Source organism: Myotis yumanensis, unplaced genomic scaffold (assembly GCF_028538775.1).
Source record: "Myotis yumanensis isolate MYYU_CA2020_CCGP unplaced genomic scaffold, mMyoYum1.0.hap1 SCAF_6, whole genome shotgun sequence".
Lineage (NCBI taxonomy): Eukaryota > Metazoa > Chordata > Mammalia > Chiroptera > Vespertilionidae > Myotis > Myotis yumanensis.
The window spans coordinates 91241567-91257076 of NW_027223757.1; the positions used below are offsets into that span (position 1 = coordinate 91241567).

Here is a 15510-nt window from a genome sequence, read left to right on the forward strand (position 1 = left end):
CCGGAGTCGCCGCCTCTCCTGTGCGCAGGCGCCTGGCGGTTACCGGTCTCGCCATGGAGCGGAAAGGTGAGCGGCGAAGCGGCCTTCGCCACGAGGGGCAACGGCCGCCGGGGCGAGGCCCGGTCAGCGCCGGGAGCTTCGCCGAACCGCCGCAGTCGGGTCCCCGGCAGTGCGGCGCCCCTCCACTGAGGTGGCGCCGCCCCTCAACCCCCGCCTCAGGGCTGCGGGTCCGCGCCCCTCCGCCCGGGCGTCCTTCCACGCCGGCAGTCATCGCCCCTTGTTCCCCGCCGGGCCGACCCCCGCCTTGGGGCCACTGCAGAACCTCGCTCTCCGCGGGCGAGGCCGATCCTCGCCCGCCGGCCCCCCGCCCCGGCCCGGGCCCCCTCCGGCGCACCCCGCCTCGGCGCCGCTCTGCGCCCCGTGGGCCGCCCGCCTCCTGGCCAGCCGCTTCGCCGATGCCGCGGCGCTCGCCCCGGAGCCGCCCCTCCGGCGGGCCCGGCAGTCGGGCCTCGCGCCGCTGCTAGGTGCCCACCCTCACCTGGGTCACCTCCCTTCTTCCACCTCCGCCCTTCATCCATCCCTCTCTCCTGCAGTGCTTGCGCTCCAGGCCCGAAAGAAAAGGACCAAGGCCAAGAAGGACAAAGCCCAAAGGAAGTGAGTCTTGAACCCCCGCGCCCCACTCTCGGGGCTTCCTCCCGCGCCTCCTCTCGGTGGCACGTCCTGACCGGGCACCGGGTTCGGGCACCCCGCGGCCCGGCCGCATGGCCTCCGGGCGGCCTGGTCGAGGCGCTCTCCGCGAACCTGTGGAGGGAAGGGAGCCCGGCCCGGGTCTCAGCAGCCCCCCTGCCTGCTGGAGAGGGTGCAGGAGGGGGACCAGAGCCGCCGTCCCCAGCTGCCCTACTCCGGAGGAGGCACCACCGGCGCCCCTAGTCGGGGCCTCCCCGCGGGGCTGGTGGGTCGTGTGTCGCTCCTCCCGACCTGCCTCCGAGCGCCTTCCCTTGCCTCCCGCGTCTGCGCCGTAGGCCGCCGGGGAGTCCTGAATGCATGTGCGGCGTGCTGGGCCCTTTGCTCGAGGAGGGCCAGGAGCTCCCCCCGGTCCGCCGGCTTCCTGAGCCTTCGCTTGCGGTGCAGGCAGACCGCCGTGGACGCAGCCGGTTTCTCTTACTGCACCGCTTCCCCCTGGACCCCAGGTCCCCGCTCCAATGCGGGTGCCTTCTGGCGTGGGCGCCACCATGGCGACAGGAAAGGTCCTGAGCCAGCGCTGTTGGCGATTCAGAGCCACATGTCTGTCTGGCTTTATCAGCAGGATGCATCACCTTAGCGCTATTGTGGGAAGCACAAAAGTTGGGCACAGCTTTAGGAGAAACGCCCGGTAGAGGGCTTCTGCAGGCGAGGCTCGGTCTAAAGAAGTTTCCTCCTGAACTAACATTGAATAATTGCAAAGGGTCTTGGAAATGGTTAGGCAGTTTGTGTGCAGGAAAAAATTTTAAAAAGTGCACTCTTTTCTTGGCACTTTTCCATTTACTTGATGTTATGTGGAGTTGTGTACCATCTAATTCTCTCTGAGCTAGTAAAACGCATTTCAAGGCTTTTCCCAGGTTGCCCTGCTGAGTGACAGTACCAGACAGGGGTGTATGTTATTGGTGGCTGCCGAATGTTTAAGAGCAGCACATAATGACTTCTGTCAATAGAGCTAACGTGGTAGGTGACCTCACCTCTTGCTCCATTTCTATCAGCAGTCTTATGAAATTTTTTATTTTGTAAAGTGCTTGGTAACCAACACATTTAAATGTGAGTTATCCATGTATGGATTATTGGAAAACCAGTTTTTAATCCCAGATTGGTTTAATGGAAACAGCAAGGAGCTAACCTGGTTCTAATATGCAGTGGGATTTTAAAGGTTACTCATTTTCTTTTTGTATCTTAGTTTTTTTGTTCTCTGTGGAGCTGATATGAATATGTTATAAAACATTTTTTGCTGATGTAAGGAGGTGGTGATTTTGTTATTTTCCGTAGTAGAAGTCCTCTGTCCTGGTCTTCGAACACGGAAATTAATCTTTTTTTTTTTTTTTAAATATATTTTATTGATTTTTTACAGAGAAGAAGGGAGAGGGATAGAGAGCTAGAAACATTGATGAGAGAGATCGATCAGCTGCCTCCTGCACGCCCCCCACTGGGGATGTGCCCGCAACCAGGGTACATGCCCTTGACCGGAATCGAACCCGGGACCCTTGAGTCCGAAGGCCGACGCTCTATCCACTGAGCCAAACCGGTTCGGCGGAAATTAATCTTTATATTAGCCTGAATCAGTCTATAATTTGGAAGTTATATAGATATAGATGATTGTGTGCTTTATTTTAATACATTATTTATTACTTTGGATTATCTACTTAGCCTTATTCTAAAGCTGAATTATATGTACTTTGATTATCCGTTACTCCTCCATTTACTACTATAACCTACTTCTGTACAGATAATCTCCAGTTATTTTGCTGATATTTAATCCTGTGCAACTTTGACTCCTGAAACTGATACTGTTTACTTGTAGTGTCAAAGGTGCTTTATTTTTTTGTCTTCAATTAATACCCTTTCTTTTTTTAAAAATATATTTTATTGATTTTTCACAGAGAGGAAGGGAGAGAGATAGAGAGTTAGAAACATCGATGAGAGAGAAACATGGATCAGCTGTCTCCTGCACACCCCTACTGGGGATGTGCCCGCAACCCAGGTACATGCCCTTGACCGGAATCGAACCTGGGACCTTTCAGTCCGCAGGCTGACGCTCTATCCACTGAGCCAAACCGGTTCTGGCAAATACCCTTTCTTGATAATTTTACCTTTAATTTTCTAACCTCCTCTTAAGTAGCTGAAATGTCTAATTAATTAACTTGGTTAGAGTACAGGCCCCACCTGACTCAGGTAACTTGACTCTGTTCCATGACTCCTGATTCCAGTCATTTCGCCAAGGCAAGCTGTTAGTTACCAGGAGATAATCAGGGAGAAGGTCTGAGGAAGAAGCATGCCATAGAGTTTGGTCAGAGTCAGATCTGGTTTGAATTTTGATTTTGCCAGTTTTTAGCAATTTGACCTTTGTAACTAAGTTAAGAAATAGTCTTACATGCTTTTATGTCTGGTAGCTCAGTCATAATGAAAATTGATAAGGACCAAGCATTTAAATGAAAAAAAAAAAAATAGAAACTCTTGAAAGTACAACAGTAATAGCATCCTGGTAATTTAGTCATGGTGTGATACAGGTGGAAGTGCTTTTCGGTCCCCTGACTTTGTAGATCTTGAAACTAGAACTTACGTACCAGTACATGAAATAATACGCCCAGGGAGCTGGAGCTGGTTGTAGCAGGGTCAAAACTGGAATCCAGGGCTCCTGCTTGAGCTTCTTAGGGTGTTTCCTTTGGGTTCATATACTGTGTTGAAAGATTTTACTTTGAGGATTTTTAGTTGTCTTATTTGAAGAAATCCTCCTTCATTTCACTTTTTCAGACTCTACTCTTATTAACATTAACTCGTTGGTGATAATCTGTATTTTACTTTGCATATAAGGAAATTGAGATTTGTAAATTACTCCCCTATAAAATTGTAAAGTTAGGATTCCAACCGGAGTTGACATACCCCAAAGTACACTGCTGTCACCAAGAGACAGTTGTTTCAGTGTGCCGGAGGACAAATAAGGTGGAGGCTGAGTGAACAGAGGCTCTGAATAAGGGGCCTCTGGAGGCCTTAGGTACCTTTCCATGGCCCACTGGTGAAGGCTCTGAAAGGGCAGAGTGCTCTACCGCCCTTTGAGCATTCATTCTGTTTTCAGTGTGTACCAATAGCTGGGCATTTATCTGTTTGTCATGAGGTTTTATAATTAACAGTTACACTGCTTGTGAAATTATTTCATGAAACATAATTCCTGAATGGATTTTATATGTAATAGTTTTATTACTTAGGAATTTAATCTGGACAGTAATTTTTACTTTATTTGCCGTGAAGAACTTTGTGAGTTTAGTATAAATTTGGTAGCTAGAGAAGTGCTTTTGCTTATTCTAGTACTTAACTGCTCTATGGAGGCAGAGGGGAGATGGTTTTATTTAATTTTCTAAAAATGTAATTGTTACATTAAAACTTTAGAAGAGAAAAATACTTTAAAATTTCCAACATTTTTATCCAGTATTAAGTAGAGTACATAAACTTAAACCAATTTTTAAAAATGCAATGGTATTGCCCTGGCTGGTGTGGCTTAGTTGGGATAAACATTGTCCTGTGCATCAAAAGGTCGCCGCCGGTTGAATTCCCAGTCAGGGCACATACCCGGTTGCAGGTTCGGTTCCTGGATTGGGGTACATGCTGGAGGCAACCAATCAATGTTTCTCCCTCTCCTTCCTTTCTAAAATCAATTTTAAAAATTTGTTTTTAATTAAACAATATTGGGTACTTTTTACACTGAACAGTGTACCTTGGAAATTGGGAAATTGGTTCTGTATCAGTTCCATATAGTGCAGTCTTACTTTTTTTTTTAAGGTCTGTTTTTGTTGTTATTCTCAATAAGTCTTAGAATTGGCTCTATATTAAGACAGAGTAGCTTTATCTGGTATTCCATTAAATGGGTCATTTATTTAGTTCCTATTAATGAACGTGTACTATTGAAGACAAAAATTGAATCATTGGGTATACTTTTCCAAGTTAACATTATCATGAACATTTTTCATAGCATTTAGTATATTCTACATTTGAAATACTATACTATAGGCTGTTTCCAGTTTTACACAGCCAAGATGAATAATCTTTTAGATAAACATTAGTCACTCACATCAGTGATTATTTTCTTAGGATAAATTCTTAGTCATAATGACAATAGTTCATATTGTCAAGAGTTTTCCTCAGAAGAGTTAAGTAGTTTAACTCGTATTTATTAAACAGTTTTGAACACCTATAATGTGATACATTAATAAAAGAAAAACATCGCATTCTGGGGAGCTGTACTTAAATGAGGGAGACAGAATAAGCAATGGACGTAAGTTAATTACATAGTATGTTAGATGATAAGATGGAAAATGGGGGGATTGAGAAATGGGGATAGGGATGCAGTTTTAAATAGGGTGAGGCCACATTGAAAAGGAAGCACTTGAAGTAGTAATTAAGGACTGTGCTAAGCAGAGTATCAGGGGTGGGACTATTCTTGTATGTCCTGCTTAGCCACCAAAACTGGGCCCTATTCATTGAAAAAGCCTCTCAAATCTGGTAATCTATAAATGAATTTTGTTTATATTTGTTACCAGCAAAGTGACCATTTGGAGATATATTTATTGACCTGCTCCTATCTTTTGCCCATTTTTTATATTAGAGTGTTGGTTATTTTCTTGGTATTAAGATTTGTTTATTTAGAATATATCTTTTGTCATGTGGCAGATTTGTATTTCAGCTTGTTAGCTTTTCAGATTTCATTTATAGTGTGTTTTTGACATAAATTGATTTTTTTAAAGTGTAGCTAATCTGTCTTTTCCTTTACCTTTGAAGTTTTCAACAGCAGCTATCATATCCTTTAAAACTTGTATATTTAATTGTATGATTACATTAGAGTGGTACTTGGCAAAATTGTATTTCTAGATTTGCCCTTGTCAGAAATACTTGTTCCTCAGTAAGTTTATATGTTAGTAAATTTTGTTTACATTACTGTTTCTACTACAGTGAGGCCCGAAGGCTGCCGTATTATCATGTTCCTTTAGATTTCTTGAAATGAGCAAATTGTTTCATGCTTAGGAACTCCTTTATTAAAAATGAAGAAAAGCCCAGCCAGTGTGGCTCAATGGTTGAGCATCAGTCCATGAACCAGGAGATCAGGGTTCGACCCTGTCAGGGCACATGCCCAGGTTGCAGGCTCGATCCCCAGTAGAAGGCAGCTGATCAATGATTCTTTACTATCATTGATGTTTCTTTCTTTCTCCCTCCCTCCCTCTGTCTGAAATCAATAAAAATATATAATTTTTAAGATGAAAAAAAGACAGATTGGTCAAGTAAAATCAGTTTTTATTGTTTTTTTTAGACTGGGTGGAATAACTGCAGCAATTCTGCCCGCCCCCCAAGTACAATGCAAATAATTATTTAACTAAGGAGAAATCAGTATCTAAATACAGGATGGGGCAAAAGTAGATTTACAGTTGTCCATATGAAAAATATAATAATCTTATATATATACTAGAGGCCCAGTGCACAAAAATTTGTGCACTGGCGGGCGGGGGGGGGGGGGGGGGGGGGGGGTCCCTCAGCCCGGCCTGTGCCCTCTTGCAGTCTGGGACCCCTTAGGAGATAACGACCTGCTGGCTTAGGCCTGCTCCTGGGTGGCAGAGGGCAGGCCCAATCCCTAGGTGCAGCCCCTGGTCGGGCTCAGAGCAGGGTCGATGGGGAGGTTGCGGCGCCACCCCCTGTCACGCACAGAGCAGGGCCCATCAGGGGGTTGGGGAGCTCCCCCCTGTCACGCACAGAGTAGGGCCGATAGGAGAGTTAGGGCACCGCCCCCTGTCACACACAGAGCAGGGCAGATGAGGGGGTTGGGGCGCCGCCACTGTCACACTCAGGGCAGGGCCGATGGGGAGGTTATGGCTCTACCCTGTCACACACAGAGCAGGGCCCGTGGGGGGTGGGGGGGGGGGGTTGGGGCACCGCACCCTGTCACACACAGAGCAGGGCCGATCAGGGGGTTGGTGCGCCGCACCCTGTCAACCACAGAGCCGCAGGGCAATTGGGATTGGGGAGCTCCCCCCTATCAGGCACAGAGCAGGGCTGATCAGGGGGTGGGGCGCCTTCCCCTGTCACGAACAGTGCAGGGCGGATAGGGAGGTTGTGGCCCCGCCCCCTGTCACACACAGAGCCCCAGGGTGATCAGGGGGTTTGGGCGCTGCCCCCTGTCACGCTGATCCAGTGCCAGGAGGCCTCGCGGCTCTGCTGATCCCGGTGTTGGGAGGCATATTACCCTTTTACTATATAGGATAGAGGCCTGGGGGCCGGCTGGTTTGCCCTGAAGGGTGTCCTGGATCAGGGTGGGGGTCCCCACTGGGGTGCCTGGCCAGCCTGGATGAGGGGATGATGGCTGTTTGCAGCAGGTCACACACCCTTCAGGGTGGGGGTCCCCACTGGGGTGCCTGGCCAGTCTGGGTGAGGGGCTGAGGGCTACTTTCAGGCTGGCGGTTGTTGACTGAAGCTCCCAACCACTCCTTTTTTTTCTCTTTTTTTATTTTATTCTGGGCCAGCTTTAGCTCTGGCTCTAGCTCTGAGGCTTCGTATCTGGTTTGTTTGCCGTTCTATAATCGAAACAATGTATAACTTCAGCTCTGAGATCCCAGCAGGCTGAAAGCTGGTTTCTGGGGTTTTGTTTAGCTTCTTATTTGCAACATAGTACATAGTTGCTTAGAGTTGCAACTCAGAGGCCGGCAAGTCAGGCGGGGAACGTTGGAGTCTGCAGTCACTGGAGCAAGCAAGCCTCCCTGCTCGCTTCAGTGCATGGCTGCCGGCCGCCATCTTGGCTGACAGTTAATTTGCATAAGGATATGCTGATTAGCCAATGGAAAGAGTAGCGGTTGTATGCTAATTACCATGTTTCTCTTTTATTAGTGTAGATGTAGATATATAAAAGCCTAATATGCAAAGTGTCCCCTTGGGAGTTCTGTCGCTCGCTATGATGTGCGCTGACCACCAGGGGGCGGTGCGGAATGAAGAAAGGCCCTGGCCGGCAGCTGGAAGGCCCCGATCAGCACTGATCACCAGCCAGTCCTAGGGACTCTACCCATGCATGAATTTTGTGCACCGGGCCTCCAGTAAATAATAGAAGAAATTTTCATGTACTCACAACTGTAAACCTACTTTTGCCCCACCCTATATATTTATAGCCTTACAGTTTTTTACTGAATTAAGGTGCAGTTTTAAAATACACCATTTTATGTACCACTAAGAAAAAACACTATCAATTAAACTGATACACCATTTGCTATAAAATGTGTCTCTAGCCCAGCTGGCATGGTTCAGTGCTTGGGCGTCAACCTATGAACCAGGAGGTCACAGTTCGATTCCCAGTCAGGGCACATGCCCAGGTTGTTGTCTTGACCCCTAGTAGCAGGTGTGCAAGAGGCAGCCGATCAATGATTCTTCCTCATCATTGATGTTTCTATCTTCTCTCTCCCTTTCCCTTCCTCTCTGAAATCAATAAAAATATTTTTTAAATGTCTTGATTTCAGATATGCAATTGTGGGAGACATATCCATGTCTGATTTTGTGAAAGACAATAATTCCAAACATATGTAGAATTGATAGAATTATTGTCTTTATTTTATTTTTATTTTTAAATATATTTTTATTGATTTCAGAGAGGAAGGGAGAGGGAGAGAGAGAGAGAAACATCAATGATGAGAGAATCATTGATTGGCTGTCTCCTGCACGCCCTCTGCTGCCAGGGCATGTGCCATTGACCAGAATCAAACCTGGGACCTTTCAGTCTGCAGACGGACACTCTATCCACTGAACCAAACCATGAGCTAGGGCAAATTATTGTCTTTTAAAAATTTAATGTGGAAAATATATACAAAATGAGAGAAAATGGCAAAATAAACTTGTGTATTCATCTCAACTTCAGCAGTTATCAACTATGGCTAATGTAGTTTTACCTACAGTAAATCTCTGCTCCCCTCCATCTTATTTTAAAGCAAGCCTTAGTCATCATATTTTGTAAGATATAGACTCTTAATTTTTTAAAGTATAACTACAGTATTATTATCACACCTAAAATAATTTAAGCCCTGCTGGTCTGGTTCAGTGGTGGAGCAGAGGTCATTGCTTTGATTTCCGGTCAGGGCACGTGCCCCAGTTGCAGGATCAATCCCCAGAAGGAGACATGCAGGAGGCAGCCAATCGATGATGTTTCTATCTCTTTATCCCTCTCCTTCCTCTCTCTCTAAAAATCAGTAAAAACATATTTTTTAAGACAAGTCCTTAATAGCAAATATCCAAACTGTTCAGATTTTCCTGCTAATTTTAAGTTGGTTTGAATGAGGATTCCTAAGGTCTTTATATTGCTACTAGAGGCCCGGAGCACAAAAATTTGTGCACTCGAGGGGGAGAGGGGTCCCTCAGCCCGGCCTGTGCCCTCTTGCAGTCTGGGACCCCTCGGGAGATAACGACATGCTGGCTTAGGCCTGCTCCCGGGTGGCAGAGGGCAGGCCCAATCCCTAGGTGCAGCCCCTGGTCGGGCTCGGAGCAGGGCCGATTGGGGAGTTGGGGCGCCGCCCCCTGTCATGCACAGAGTAGGGCAGATTGGGAGGTTGCGATGCCACCCTCAGTCACGCTCAGGGTAGGGCCGATTTGGGGGTTGGGGCACCGCCCCCTGTCACACTCAAGGCAGGGTCGATGGGGAGGTTGCGGCGCCACCCCGTCACGCACAGAGCAGGGCCAATAAGGGGGTTGGGGCGCTGCCCCCTGTCACGCACAGAGCAGGGCCCATCAGGGGGGTTGGGGCTCCGTACCCTGTCACGCACAGAGCAGGGCCCATCAGGGGTTTGGGCGCTGCCACTCTCACACTCAGGACAGGGCCGATGGGGAGGTTATGGCTCTACCCCGTCACACACAGAGCAGGGCCTGGGGGGGGGGGCGGGCGCGGCGTTGGGGCGCCGCACCCTGTCACACATAGAGCTGCAGGGCGATCAGGGGGTTGGGGAGCTCCCCCCTATCAGGCACAGAGCAGAGCTGATCAGGGGGTTGGGGCGCCTTCCCCTGTCATGAACAGAGCAGGGTGGATAGGGAGGTTGTGGCCCCGCCCCCTGTCACACACAGTGCCACAGGGCTATCAGGGGCTTTGGTCGCTGCCCCCTGTCACGCTGATCCCGGTGCCGGGAGGCATATTACCCTTTTACTATATAGGATAGAGGCCTGGTGCAAGGGTAGGGGCCGGCTGGTTTGCCCTGAAGGGTGTCCTGGATCAGGGTGGGGGTCCCCACTGGGGTGCCTGGCCAGCCTGGATGAGGGGATGATGGCTGTTTGCAGCTGGTCACACGCCCTTCAGGGTGGGGGTCCCCACTGGGGTGCCTGGCCAGTCTGGGTGAGGGGCTGAGGGCTGTTTTCAGGCTGGTGGGTGACTGAAACTCCCAACCGCTCCTTTTTTTCTTTTTTTTTTTATTCTGGGCCAAGGCCTCTGCTGTTGAAAGCAGGTATCTGGTTTGTTTTGGTTCTATAATCGAAACACTGTATCATCTCCAGCTCTGAGATCCCGGCCTGCTGAAAGCTGGTTTCTGGGGTTTTGTTTAGCTTCTATATTTGTTACAATGTTTCAAACTGCCAGCTGAGAGGCCAGCAAGGCAGGCGGGGTACGTTGGAGTCCTCCTTCACTGAAGCAAGCAAGCCTCATGTTCGCTTCCAGCTGCCTGGCTGCCGGCCGCCATCTTGGCTGGCAGTTAATTTGCATATCGCCCTGATTAGCCAATGGGAAGGGTAGCGGTCGTACGCTAATTACCATGTTTCTCTTTTATTAGATAGGATTGTTGGAAAAGTCTCTCTAGTCTTTTAATATATAGACTCTCTATGGTTTTCATTTTTGCTAGACTGCTTCATAGGTGATGGTGTATGCATTTTTTTAAAAATATATTTTATTAATTTTTTTACAGAGAGGAAGGGAGAGGGATAGAGAGTTAGAAACATCAATGAGAGAGAAACATCAATCAGCTGCCTCCTGCATGCTCCCTACTGGGAATGTGCCCACAACCAAGGTACATGCCCTTGACCGGAATTGAACCTGGGACCCTTGAGTTTGCAGGCCGATGCTCTATCCACTGAGCCAAACCGGCTAGGGCTAGTGTATGCTTTTTTGCCAGGCAACACCTACTGTCTGATGGACTCTTTGTGATGTTAGTGGCCATTGATCATTTCCTCGATCCATTATTTTATTTAGGGTTGCAAAATGACCATCTATTATTCTTGACTTTATTAACTAACTAGAGGCCCAGTGCATGAAATTCATGCACGGTGTAGTCCCTAGGCTTGGCCAGAGATCGAAGCGCAAGCGTCTGGCATGGAAGGGCAGGTCCCAGCTGATCTCTGGGCCCTGGGCTCCCAGGCCCCTGCATGCCCCCCTCGGCTGAGTCATTGGGCCCCTGCTGGGCTCCCTCAGCTCCTGGGAGCCCACCGCTCGTCGCCATCTGCCGGGCGATCGGGCCCTGCTTGCACCCACCTTGGCCTGGCACCGCCCACTCACCTGCTTCACCATTCCACCACGGTCCGGCTTTTGTCAGGGCCCATTGGGACCAGCAGTGCCTCCACTGCCACCCGCTGCCAGTGCTGCGTCGCCGACGCCCGCCATGTTCCATGCCGCCCTTGGTGGTCAACGCATTTCATTGCGAGGGGTCAAAGGGACAATTTGCATGTTAGGCTTTTATTATATAGGATATTTCTCTAAAGAGAAACTTCACCTCATCTCTTTGGTTACCTAGAAAGATGCTTCATATGTTTGAGAGACAGGAGAAATACTTGGTACTTTCCAGTTTTCAAAATAAATTGGATTCCTAGTATCCTCCAAAATGACCAATAAAGCTTTATTTGAGTATAAACTCGTATTTGTGGTTCAATCAATTATAGTTGGTACCCCTAGCCAGTTTGGCTCAGTGGATAGAGTGTCGGCCTGGGACCAAAGGGTTCTCAGTTCGATTCCAGTCAAGGGGCATGTACCTCAGTTGTAGGCTCCTCTCACATCGATATTTCTCTCTGTCTTTCCCTCTCTCTTCCACTTTCTAAAAATCAATGGAAAAATATCCTCGGGTGAGGATTAAAAAAAAATTATACTTGGTATTTTGTGTATAGCTTTATGGAGCTATAACTTAACACACATAAAATTCACCTGTTTAAAATGTACAATTCAGTTTTTTTGTGTGTGTTCACAGAGTTGTGCAACCATCACCAAGATTTAATAAGTTCCAACCGTTTTCATCACCCCCAACAGAAACCCTGCATCCTTTAGCTAGTCACTCATCATTACCTCCAGTGCTATCCCACCTCTAACCCTAGCCAACCATTAGTCTATGATTTGTCTCAATGGATTTTCCTAGTCTGGGCATTTCATATAACTGGAATCATATAATGTGTACTCTTTTGTGACTGTCTTCTTTTACTTTGCATAATATTTTCAATATTCATGCATTTTGTAGCATGTGTAGTTATTTTTATTGATTGTTCCATCTTTGACCAATGGAATCCCTACATGATGCTCCCCTGAGTTCATTTGACTTAATTTAAGGCATCTCTGATAGCTTTTTGTATCTGGTATGACAGTTTATCCAGACTTATTTTGTACCAGGAAATAGCCTTTTCTCTTAGAAGCCTTTTAATGGGAAATAGCATTTGGAAATCACAATCTGGGCACTTAAGATGCTTATGCCTATTGAGTTAGTCAGTGTTTCTAGGCCTTTTCCTGTTATTAGAGGTAGAAAATAAGTTGTGTTTTTCCTTTTTTAAAAAAATATATTTTTTATTGATTTTTTTACAGAGAGGAAGGGAGAGAGATAGAGAGTTAGAAACATCAATGAGAGAGAAACATCGATCAGCTGCCTCCTGCACACCTCCTACTGGGGATGTGCCCGCAACCCAGGTACATGCCCTTGACCGGAATCGAACCTGGGACCTTTCAGTCCGCAGGCCGACGCTCTATCCCCTGAGCCAAACCGGTTTCGGCCTTTTTTTTTTTCAAATCATGAATTCATGTTATGCTTGAAAATCAAGTGACCTGGGGACTTTTCTTAACTTTGATTTTACTTCTCTATCCCCTTTTGCCTAGACTAGAAACCCTAGTTCTCAACAGCATCAGCATTATTACTCGTTTTCTTTTTCCCACAGTATAGATACCAAGTAGTCTCAGAATGATAATGCCAACACTACCACCAACAATAGATTACTGAAGAGAGTTAATGATTTTTGTTGTTGTTGTTGTTAGGGTATATTTCACTATGGCTATAGAGTAAAATTACGGAGTTTTAAAATTACGTAAGCTAGTTTCTTGCTGAGTGTTTATGTTACCCTCTAGTTACACAGATCGTTTATTTCATTTTATATTTTTGGCCTTCCAAAAGATTCCTAATCTTGCAGAATTTGGGTTATCTGTGTTTAAAATTAATAATGTATGTAATTTGTGATAGTGTTGGTTTATTTTTAGAATGTGGCTTATGAAGCATACTATGAGTAAGCCAAAAGGGAATGGTGATTATTAGAATGTGTTCAGTGGGACTCCTCTGTTATATCTAAAGAAAAGACTTCTTAGCTCTTACTGGTTGTCCAGTGGGAAGATGAGCCCGGAGTTACCAGGTTATCGTATTTTTTGAGAGATTCTCCAAATTGTTCAGTGTTCACAACTATTTTAACTTTTTTTTTTATATATGTACATTATAAACAAGAGTTTAGGAGCAAGATTTGGCTTACAGTCTGCGTCTGCACTCTGTAATTTCTGCCATAGCGTCTTCATAGGCATTAACGGGCTTAATACTGTCTCAAGCACCCTCTCTTAAAATGATAGTAAGCACAGATGTAGGAGAGCCCTGTGATTCTGTGTGCCTCTTATGAAACAGTTAGCTTTGGGAATTTGAAAAGGACCACAAGATCAGTCATGAAGACCAGAGTATCAAGTTTTTCAACTACTTTAACATGAAGAAATTTCAGAAAGTTATCAGAAACCACAAAATAAGTTAAATATACTTTGTTCGTTTTCAGAGAAGCATAGTAGTAGCACTGGACACCAAAGTCAGTTGGCAGGAGCTTATGATAAATCATGTTGATTGTACCAGTGCATGCCTTTAGTTGTATAGATGAAGACATAAGGCCAGGTGCTATTGGGTTATTTATTCATTTAGGGCAGACAGGCAGGCAGACATCGTTTTGTTGAATGCACTTATGTATGCATTCGTTTGTTGCTTCTTCTATGTGCCCTGACTGGAGAGTAAACCTGCAACCTTGGCATTTTGGGACCAATGCTCTAACCAAATTGAGCAACCTGACCAAAGCTGCTATTGAGTACTAACATTTTGGGTGGCATAGTGCCTTGGACAATATTGATAGGTATTCTAGGATAGCTTATTTAAGTAATTTGAGAACATTTAATATATATTTTAACTACTATAGAAGAACTGTCACCAATAGTGGTAAATAAACATCAATGACATAAAGTTTGGAGTTGTGCAATGAGTCATGTAGGTTATCTGTATATATTATTTACTTTACTCAAATTCTAAATTCTTTGTTTTGAGTGACACTAGGCATTTTTAAAAAGGCTCCCAGTCCTTGTGAACTTTTGTTTCCTGAAATACTAGGGTAGGCTTGTTTTGTAATTGATTTAAAAATATAATTTATGGGCACTCATATCCTCTCATTCACTTTGCTCTTAATCCCCTTGCTGCTCTTCAGCCTGTGCATGTTCTTGAATGTCCTTTCAACAAAGCAGTTTGATCAAAGATGTCAGGTTCTGTCTACACACGAGCTTGCCCCCTTGATATTCTAGTACTCGTTTTAATGTTTTTATTGATTTTTTATTTTTTTTTAAATATGTTTTTTATTGATTTCAAAGAGAAGGAAGGGAGAGTTAGAAACATCAATGATGAGAGAGAATCATTGATTGGCTGCCTCCTGCACACCCCCTACTGGGGATCAAGCCCACAACCCAGGCATGTGCCCTTAACTGGAATCAAACACGGGACCCTTCAAGAGTCTGTAGGCCAACGCTCTATCCACTGAGTTAAACCAGCTAGGGCTTTATTGATTTTTTTAGAGAGAGGAAGGAAGAGGGAGAGAAAAACATTGATGTAGAGAGAAACATCAATCCGCTAACTCCTGCATGCTCCTGTGCGTGTCTTAATCTGTGTCCAAATTTCCCCTTTTCATTGGGACACTAGTCATATGGATTAGGGCTCATCCTAATGAACTCAACTTAATTACTTCTATAAAGATCCTATCTTCAAATCACCTTCTGAGTTATTGGAGATTAGGACTTCAATATATCTGGGGGGGGGGGGGGGGTACAATTTAATGCATTACACAGTCCCTAGAAGATAGTTCTCTGTTGGGGTCCAACCCCAGCGGGTCCAGGGGTCCCCAAAGGTGTGGACGGAGTCGGCGAAGAAGGAATGGCACAGGGTCAGCGTTCAGTTGATCAGCATAGCGAGGTTCTCCCTCCAGGATCTCAAGCCAGGAACTCCAGCCGAGTTCTGGTCTCCAGCGAAGTTCTGGTTAGGATCCAGCCAAGTTCTGGTCAGGATCTCCAGGCAAGTTCTGGCTCTAGGTTCTCTTGCCAAGTTCTGTAGTCAGGTTCTTTTCAGGTTCTCCAGCCAGATTCTGTGTCCATGTTCTCTCACTAGGTTCTCCAGCCAGGTTCTATCCAGGTTCTCCAGCCAGGTTCAGTTACCAGGTTCTTTAGCCAGGTTCTATCCAGGTTCTTTTGCCATGTTCTGTCTAGGTTCTCCAGTGAAGTTCTGTAGCCAGGTTCTGTCCAGGATCCTTTGC

General features: G+C 46.1%; 1 protein-coding gene across 3 annotated transcripts in view; it reads left to right on the forward strand.

Moving 5' to 3' along the window:
- SRPK1 (SRSF protein kinase 1) overlaps positions 1-15510 on the forward strand; it is a 77535-nt gene continuing 62025 nt past the window's right edge. For all 3 annotated transcript variants that reach the window (XM_070418702.1, XM_070418703.1, XM_070418704.1), the window contains exons 1-2: positions 1-66; positions 594-654. In XM_070418702.1, the coding sequence (XP_070274803.1) occupies positions 54-66; positions 594-654 (74 nt within the window). In that variant the 5' untranslated portion in view covers positions 1-53. The remainder of the gene's footprint in view (positions 67-593; positions 655-15510) is intronic.